General features: G+C 34.4%; 1 protein-coding gene across 3 annotated transcripts in view; it reads right to left on the bottom strand.

Annotated features, from left to right (window-relative positions):
• FGFR1OP2 (FGFR1 oncogene partner 2) overlaps positions 1-10,236 on the bottom strand; it is a 31,470-nt gene that overhangs the window by 3,474 nt on the left and 17,760 nt on the right. For 2 of the 3 annotated variants that reach the window (XM_045811818.2, XM_045811817.2), the window contains exons 3-6: positions 7,042-7,159; positions 5,547-5,689; positions 3,080-3,193; positions 267-380 (exon numbers count right to left, since the gene is read on the bottom strand). In XM_045811818.2, the coding sequence (XP_045667774.1) occupies positions 267-380; positions 3,080-3,193; positions 5,547-5,689; positions 7,042-7,159 (489 nt within the window). The remainder of the gene's footprint in view (positions 1-266; positions 381-3,079; positions 3,194-5,546; positions 5,690-7,041; positions 7,160-10,236) is intronic. The other variant, XM_045811820.2, reaches the window with a different exon arrangement.

The raw sequence follows: 10,236 nt of genomic DNA, 5'->3' as shown, positions 1-10,236 counted from the left end.
TATTCACCCAATAACAGGAAGCAACGTAGGATCAAAACATTAATTTTCTCAAATATTGCTGTAAGTTACTAATGATCCTGGACTCTTCTATTACTATGGAAATGGTCTTGCATTATATACCTGTATAACCAGTATCCAGGTTAAGAAAGAGAACATTGCCAGTTTTTCAGAGAAGTGTATACATATATTTTTCAGTAGGATGTATTTTCTGGCATAAATCTTTTTGTATGGGCAGTTTTCACGCACATTTGCAATTTAAAACTTACTTCAAGTTGAAATATTCGCTCCTGTTCCTTGCAACCCTGTTGCTCGTCAATTTCAATGGCTTTCCTCATTACTGCTGCCATTTCCGTTATCTGATCAACATGTGCTTGTAATTCCTGAAAAAAAAAGAGATGAGAGTTGCAAATCAGTGAAATACTTTATTTTTATTTTTGGATCATCTCCTTTTAAAAAAATTTGCATTGCCACTTAACATGAATGTAATATTCTCACATTGCCATTTAACATGAAACTACTACGTCAAACATATTTACAAGAAAGTTGACTGACCATGAATGTGCTTTTGAAGTCAGATTTCTGTTAGGATTACAAGTAAGGATAAGCAGCACAGTATAACTAAACCCACTAGCAAGAAGATTACTCATATTTCACATTCTTCTCACCACAAATGATCAACACTTTTTCCTTTTTTATACCTACATATACTAATCAAAGTAATGGGGAGGACAAAAATTATTGACACATTTGATCTTTTTACCCCTAACATCTTCATGATTTACAAATCTTTTCTGTATTATCCATGCCTAAAAATTGATCTCAAACCAACCTAGAAACTTTTCCAGATTATAATCTTCCTTGAGAGCAGGAACTGTATCTTTATATTTGCCTGTGTCTGATACATAATGGATAATAAATATTGAATAAAATGAACAGAAGCCTGCTTTTGAGTATTAAAATATTAAATGGCCTTCTTTGCAAACTGTTCAAAATATCACTTACGTATAAAATAGCCATATTTATTTGGTGCAGCAGGTAGCATACATTTCTTCCAATCTCATGCTATTATCCTTTTTTGCACACCTATGATATGTCAGGCACCATGCCAGGCAAACGGGAATATGAAACCTATCAAGACATGTTCCCTGATTTCAAGGAGCTTAGAGTCAAGTGAAAGAGACAGATAGGAGGTATAAAAACCAACAGAAACTTGAGAATAATCATTTTTTCAACAAACAGCTTCTAAGACCATTGTTCACTGGCAGTTGAGGGTGATTTTATTAAGGTCAAAACTCAAAAGCTAAAAACTCCCCCAATAAACTTGTCTCTTAAGTAATTGCATTTATCTGATTTGTAAAAATCAGAGGACCTCCAAAACCTTCAAAACTAGTAAACTGTGGAAGAAATATGTAGAACAAATAGTATCTTTAGCAAACCACACATTTAGTACGTTCTAACCAACAAAAATGCAGGTCCCTATATTATTTTAATGGGGACACCTATACAATGCCAGTATGCAGAAAGAAGGCAAAACAGAAGGACTAATCTACACCATCCAATATGATGCTATATAAATGTCAACTAAATAAAATTAAACACTTCTTAAAAAGTGAATTCAGTCCCTGAGTTGCACTAGTGACACTTCAAGCGCTCAGTAGCCACGTGGGGCTGGTGGCTTCTATGTTGAACAGCACAGATAAAGAACATTTCCATCATTTCAGGAAGTGCTATTGGACAGTCCTGGATTAGATTATGGTAGCAAGAATAACATCAAGACAAACATCTGTCATATTCTGAAATAGTTCTTTAAAAATAATTAAAATTCCTCCCCCTGGAAAGGGAGCAAATGTCTAAAAACAAGTACAGACAACTGCAGCAACAGACTGAGGATGATGAGTAAAAATTCTGAATACCAACATTTTCTTCAGTTTATCATTTAGTGTCCTCTTAGGGTAAAAGGCTGTACAAGAAGCAAATAATTCTTTGCCTTTAAAACAGAAGAAAACGAGATTCCACTAACTTTTTCAGGACAGAGTCTGTTCTAATTAAATCATAAGAAAAAAATATCCCAAGACTTCAACACAGAATAGTATTTTTATGGCCCAGTTCATGGATGGTTCATTTATTACAATAAAATCTTTAGGGAAGTATCCTAGGTCTTTTAATGAACACAAGAGGCCAAGAGCTGTGCTTTCAAGAAAAACTGTTTGAAAGGCAAGAAGTGTCAGTAACATAATCCTTGAACTGTCAGTAATACAATCCTTGAACTTTCTTTAAGTGCCTTTCATTTGTAAATTTTGTTTAGGGTTATTTCAAATTTGCTCGATAAAGACCTGCTGCAATAATAATAACAAAAAAAAGAAAATATAGCATATATTACTAACATATACATATAGTATAAAACCTAAACAAAGGTATTTTAAGTTATAGAGAACTCAAACTGAAGAACTACAAACTATCAAAAATCTGAATTAAAATTGTTCCTTTAGAGATGCCTGGATGGTTCAGTTGGTGAAGCGTCTGCCTTTGGCTCAGGTCAGGATCCCAGGGTCCTGGGATAGAGTCCCGCATTGCGCTCCTTGCTCAGTGGGGAGCCTGTTTCTCCCTCTGCCTGCTGTTCCCCCTGCTTGTGCTGTCTCCCCTGCTCTCTGACAGATACATAAAATCTTTAAAAAACAAAAACAAAACCAAAAACTGTTCCTTTAATAGTTCAAACAAAGTTTTTATGAAATCAGATTAAAATCGCTTCCAAGAGAACACTTTGATGTCCACAAAGAGGATAGCTGTTCATAAAATTCTGCAGCAACAAAATGAAAATCTGGCTTGAACAACCTTTAAAGCCTGCAATTATCTAACAGGCTGTGTGTGATACAATACACAGAGAATTAATGACAGATTTAAAGTTTCTACACTGAATTATTTCTGCATGGCTATCAAAAGCACAGTATATTTTTTAAAAGCAATTTCATTTATTTGCTGATTTAAACTGGCAGGAAAATTCAATGTCAAAAAATGTTTTAAATGGACCTCCCCCCCCTTCCATCCACACCCCAAAAGTTGACTGTCTTATTTAGTGTACATTCTGATTTGCTTCCAAGTGCCTCCTCTCCAGTCCATGTTGAGATGCTTCAAAGATGTGTCGAGATGCATCAAGGAAGAATCCTTCGGAGCTGTTACGATGTACCAAGTCAATCTGTAGTACAGAGTCATTATAATGTTAATACGGATATTATCCGTAATTTAAAAACTGAATGAGTGTTAGTTCATGCGTGTTAGCCAACTGTTTGAAATGTTTGTTTTTTTAAGATTTCCAAAAAGGCATCTGGTCAAAAATAATGTAAAAATGAGTACTTGGACAAAAATGAGTTCTTCTCAAACTTTCTATTGATTTTTCAATCTGTGCTCAAAACCTTCTAAGTGAGGGTGAAATTCTGTACTACAGTGGTCTCAAAATGATCTCTTATGCCAAAATGCTGTTATGTGTAACTGCTTGTTACCCTTAAATGTGTTATTAGATTTTTTTGTGTTCAGGCTCATCAGAGTGTCAATACTAAACACGTCCTGGAATCTCATATTTCTGCACCTTTAGCATACTAGTTTCTCTGCTCACCCACTTCTGCTTATTGACCCTCCCCCCCCATAATTAATTCAAGGCTAGATTTAGATGACCTTGTCTTTCTTTCCTGATACTTGCCCAGATTCTCCTCATGAGAACTCATCTTGCTTCCACTAGTATTCCCGTATTAAATCATATCTCTATTTTAAGGATTCATTACATTTTACCCTATATATTATGTTCCTATTTCCCTTTATACTATAAGCTCTTATGGCAGAGTAATGGAACTTATTATTTCTTCATCTTATTATTAATAAACTAAGCCAGTGCAAGTGTTAATAAATGTTTGTTTAACTGAGTTGAAGTGTCTCCTTTTTGGGAAAAATCAAAATCACAAACATTAATATGTATTAGTTGGAATTAACAACAAGTAACTGAACAGTCATTTTATGGAAGGATCAGCACTTAGATGAATTCAGTCTACATAATAAAGGATGGTTTACAGCTACCTTAAGAAACGTTTAACTTTGCTAATTAATGAAACTGCTCTAGTGAATGGTAAAATCTGATGTGTTCTAGAAAATACTTGCTTTTGGCATAGCTGCTACCCAGTGGAACTAGCAACCCACAGTATCTTACACTAAACATTTTTTGGTAGAGCAATCTCTTTAGATCTTAACAAATTTATTTCTTAGGTTTTAAACATAAAGGCCTTTTGAAATTTCTCAAGATTATATTTATTTTACCAATAATTTAAGTCAATTCATCTTTGTATCTTTAAAAGAAACACTCAAGTTATACATTTAAATTTATGTTTTTATAATGATATCTCATTAATGATAGATAAATTTATATTCAAAAGGCCGCTACTTAAACATCCAAGGTTATTCCTTTCGGTTAGAAGATGAATAGTATAATTAGATAACATTAAACCCATATTTATTAATTTATTATATAACCGACACAAGAGGTATCTATTAATAATTCTCTTAATATGTAAACTTGTCACACAAAGACCTATTTACTAGATATTTAATTTTAATAGAATAATTAATACCTTAAAAATACTTACAAGCACCAAGATGGAAGAATTATTTTAAGGACTCTAAGATGTGTTTCAGTAATTGAGAATGATAAAAACTTGTCTTAAAACAGTATTTCTTAAATAATGTTAGTTTTAACCAATAATAGCTCCCCATTATCCAATGCAAGTAATAGCTAGAAATCACAATATTCTAATATTTTTATTTCACACCAGCAGTTAAAATTCAGCTTAAAATGTAAATAGGAAAGGATTATTCTACTTGTCTTCATAGCAGTTGCTAACGAACACGGGGACAAACAAAAAGCAAACAGACACAGCGATGGCAATAAGTAAAATGAACAGAGGAAAAAACACTAATTTCTACCCAGTTCAGCTCTGTCTCTAAAAATGGTGTTAAGTGATATGTGATCGGAGAGTGGGGTGGGGTCAAATCTTAATATGTTGGTTCTTTTCCTTCCCGCCCCTCATGGTTTTTCCATCATAATCAGTATTATTTACAGTCTGGATTAATTAGCCTCATTCAGAAAACAGTCTTAAGAAAAATAAATCTACCTTTAGCTGGTTTCAGATTTCTGAAAACATTTTTCAGCATTTCAATTTTTGTTTTTGCAACAAATGTCAACACACAAATTTATTAGAAGAAATATTTCTTAAAAGCAGATAACCTTATAAAATGATTTTGAATTGAATATACTTACCTTTACTTCCCAAATAAAGTTTATTTTTGAAAATATGTTAAAGCTACTAGGGAACAACAGGAGTTAAGAGAGTAAATCAAACAAAATATGTAACAAGAAATGACAAAAATAAGGAAAAGCAGAAAATGCCAGAAAGATGAAATATTCAGTATCATGTTAGATACCTGTGATTTAAAAAAAACCCTCAACACAAGTTAACCAATTGTGCTTCTTTTTCATTTTAAATTATATTTATAAAATGGATTACCTTGGAGTGCTGCTCTTTTAACTTCGTTATTATACCCGGATCATCTTTTTTGCTAGCCATTAGTAGTCTAAACATTTGCTCTCGATACTTGCTCATGATAAGTTCCAAGGCAGACTGATGTTCTTCCAGGGATGTACGCAATTCTATCAAGAATCACAAGGATAACAGTATATTTTACTCAAACTTGAGTTAAAGATGTACAAAATATTCTCTTCCCTATTGTATTTACCAAAAAAGCAACTTACAAAGAGGGTGTTTTGAAAAGAAAATGTGTAAATCTCTTGCCATAAAGAAAGAAAGCACACCAAATGGAGTCTTTTTAAGTTTTTTAAATGACCATTTAAAGCTCATTTTAAAAAAAATCATTTCAACAAACATTTACTGAATAATTAAGTACCAGATAATGCTCTATATTAGGAATACCCAAAAGGCCAAGAAGCTCAGAGTCTAGTGGAGAAAGCAAATACACTCTAATTATATTACAATATGTAAAGTACAGAGCTCTACCTAAATATATATATAAACAAAGTCTGTGAGGAGAAACTGGTGCAAGTTTCACATTATTGAGATGAACTTGCACTCAAGCTGAAAAATAAAGGAAAGGGCATTCTACACAGGGAGGCATGAAAGCAGATGCTGTGTTCAGGAACTGGTTCAGGAGGGCAAGAACAAAGGTTTCATGAAGAGAGATACGGGAAGAAGACAGAGTAAAAGGCCTCGAGTTGATTTTGAAAGACTGGATAAGGAAGTTAAGTACACAATGAAGGTTCTAAAGCAAAAGAGTAACACGGCCAGATATGTCTAGGAAAAAGGAATCTGATGCCTGTGTTGGAGACAGACTGAAGGGGGAAAAGAGACTAAAATCACAGAAGCCAATTAGGACAGATCAGGCAAGAGACTATGAAAACCAAAGCAAGGGACCAAAGCCCTGGTTCTGCAGAGAAGGAAAGTGTTACTTCACAGGTAACAACAATGGCACAAACTGGATATTGAGGGTAAGAATCTAAGATGACTCCAAGCAAGGCAGACATTCATAAGTAGGAAAGGATAACGACTAGTGCATATGATTTGGGCATATGGATCAGAAATGAGAATACCAAAAAGGAAATTTAGTTGGCCATTTCCCCATTTTTGAAAATACTAATTGGTCCTAAGTTAAGAGTCCAATTGTGTATTACAGGTCTTTTAATTTTAACTAAATTCAATTTTAATTAAAATCCAATGAACTATGTCCTTCAAAAGGGTATACTTTATGGTATGTGAATTATATCTCAATAACGGTAATAAAAGATCACGGGCAAAAGAAATGAAAAATGTTTTTAAATAAATGCGAATCTAACTTTAAAGCCCACTCCTTTATTCCCAAGGCATTCTGTTGAGCCACTGAGTAACATAATTCATTATAACATTTCTGGTTCTTAATTTTAGTTGTCAAACTCCTTTGTTTTTTACAATGACATGTTCTTACATATAATCTTAAGATTATATGTCTTACCTTTGTTCTCTTGTTGCAGTTCTCGGATTTGCCTGTTTTCTTGCTGGATTCCCATAACTAATGTGGCCCGTGGTCGATGCCTTGCAACTTCATTAAGTTCTTGAATTTCTTCCTGATACTAATAGAAAGAACATGGGGGGAGAAAATACTTGAAAGTATATATCTCAGATATATATCTGATAACGGTCTAATATCCAGAATATATAAAGAATTCTTACAACTCTAATAATAATAATCCTAACTTAATAATAATACATTTAATACATTAAAAAATGGGTACACACGATGGGTAAGTTCTGGGGAATCTAATGTACAGCATGGTGACTATAGTTAACAAGATTGTATTATATGCTTATAAGTTAGTAAGAGATTTTAAATGTTTTCATCACAGTAATTATGTGAGGTGATACAGGTGTTAACTACTGTGGTAATCACTTTGCAATATATATATATGTATCAAATCATCTTGCACACCTTAAGCTTACACAATGTTATATATCAATTCTATCTCAATAGAGCTGGAAAAAAGTGGGCAAGGGTTTTGAAGAGACATTTCTTCTCTAGAGAAGGTATACAAATGGCCAGTAAGCACATAAAAAGATGTTTAATATTACTAGTCATTAGGGAAATGCAATTCAATACAGTAGTAAGATACCACTTCACAACCACTAGAATCCAGAATGTATTTTATTTTATTTATTTATTTTTTGGCTTTTTAAAAAATTAATACATAATATATTGTTTCAGGTGTACAGGTCTATGATTCATCACTCTTGCACAATACACAGCGCTCCCTACAACACATACCCTCCCCAGTGTCCATCACCCAGCCACCCCATCCCTCCTACCTTCCTCCACTCCAGCAACCCTGAGATTGAGAGTTTCTTATGGTTTGTCTCCCTCTCTAGTTTCATCTTGTTCATTTTTTTTCCTCCCTTCCCCTATGATCCTCTGCCTCGTTTCTCAAATTCCACATTACTCAGCGAGATTATATGATAACTGTCTTTCTCTGATTGACTTATTTCACTTAGCATAATACCCACGTCATTGCAAATGGCAAGATTTCATTTTTGATGGCTGCATAATAATTTCATTGTATATGTGTGTATATATATACACACATCATCTTTATCCATTCATCTGTCAATGGACATCTGGGCTCTTTCCATAGTTTGGCTATTGTGGACATTGTTCCTTTGAACATTGGGGTGCAGGTGCCCCTTCAGATCACAACACTTGTATCTTTGGTGTAAATCCCTAGTAGTGCAATTGCTGGATTGTAGGGTAGATCTGTTTATAACTTTTTGAGGAACCTCCATACTATTTTTCAGAGTGGCTGCACCGACTTGCATTCCCACCAGCAGTGTAAACGGGTTCCCCTTTCTCTGTATCCTCGCCAACATCTGTCATTTCCTGACTTGTTAATTTTAGCCATTCTGACTGGTGTGAGGTGATATCTCATTGTGGTTTTGATTTGTATTTCCCTGATGCCAAGCAATGTAGAGCACTTTTTCATGTGTCTGTTGGCCATTTGGATGTCTTCTTTGCAGAAATGTCTGTTCATGTCTTCTGCCCATTTCTTGAATGCATTATTTGTTCCTTGGGTGTTGAGTTTGATAAGTTCTTTATAGATTCTGGATACTAGCCCTTTAACTGATAAGACATTTGCAAATATCTTCTCCCGTTCTGTCAGTTGTCTTTTGGTTTTGTTGACTGTTTCCTTTGCTGTGCAAAAGCTTTTTATCCTGATGAAGTTCCCAATAATTCGTTTTTGCCCTTGCTTCCCTTGCCTTTGGTGATATGTCTAGAAGTTGCTGTGGCCAAGGTCGAAGGGGTTGCTGCCTGTGTTCTCCTCAAGGATTTTGATGGATTCCTGTCTCACATTTAGGTCTTTCATCCATTTTGAGTCTATTTTTGTGTGTGGTGTAAGGAAATGGTCCAGTTTCATTCTTCTGCATGTGGCTGTCCAATTTTCCCAACACCATTTGTTGAAGAGACTGTCTTTTTCCATTGGATATTCCTTTCTGCTTTGTCGAAGATTAGCTGATCATGGAGTTGAGAGTCCATTTTCTGAGTTCTCTATTCTGTTCCATTGGTCTATGTGTCTCTTTTTGTGCCCCACTAGGATGACCTTAATCAAAAAGTCAAATAGTAAGTGTTGGACAGAATGTGGAGAAATTGTACTGTTGACTGGAATGTAAAATGGTGTAGCTGCTTTGGAAAACAGTCTGGCAGATCCTCAAAAAGTTACACACAGAGCCGATGACCCATTCATTCTACTCCCAAGTATGTGTATGTATGTATGTATGTATATATATACACACACACACACACACACCCAAGATAACTGAAAATATGTCTACACAGAAACTTGTACACAAATATTCATAGCAGTATTATTTATAATCGCTCCCAAATAGAGACAATCCAAATGTCTATCAACTGATGGAGAGACACAATGCACTATATCCTTATGATGGAATATTATTCAGCAATAAAAAGGAATAAAAAACCTATTAACATGCTACAACATGGATGAACCTCAAAAACATTACGTTAAAAAAATAGTTACAAAAAGCCACATACTGTATGATTCCATTCATATGAAATGTTCCAAAGAGATACATCCACAGAGATAGAAAGATTAGTTGCCAGGGGCTGAGGGAAGGGAGAGCTAGGGAACAGCTGCTAATTGGAGGTGAGCATTTGGAGTGATAAGACTGTTCCGGAATTAGATAGTGCGTATGGTTGCACAACCTGTGAATGTACTAAAATCCAATGAACTATGCCCTTCAAAAGGGCTAATTTTATCGGTATTGTGAATTATATCTCAATAACAATAGTAAAAGAACATGTGCAAGAGAAATGGAAAAAAAACTATAAATAAATGTGAATCTAACTTTAAAATTGTACTCCTTCATTTTCAAGGCATTTTGATGTGCCATTTAGTAATGTATTCATTATAACATTTCTTGTTCTTTAGTTGTCAAACACCTTTGGTTTTACAACTCAATACCATATATATGTTCCTTGGAATGCATGAGTCAAGCTGGAGAGTTAGGGAGATATATAATCTGTTTAGGGCAACAAAACAAGTAAACTTGCTCCATTATTTCCAGCAGCTTTGTTAAAAGCGATATCCCAGGGTTGCTTCCTTTTACAAAATGGATGAATTTCACAAGAGTAGGCTATGAA

The sequence above is a fragment of the Ursus americanus genome, chromosome 25, assembly GCF_024610735.1.
Source record: "Ursus americanus isolate L20-20 chromosome 25, mUrsAme1.1.p, whole genome shotgun sequence".
NCBI lineage: Eukaryota > Metazoa > Chordata > Mammalia > Carnivora > Ursidae > Ursus > Ursus americanus.
This window is presented reverse-complemented; position numbering and strand designations above follow the sequence as displayed.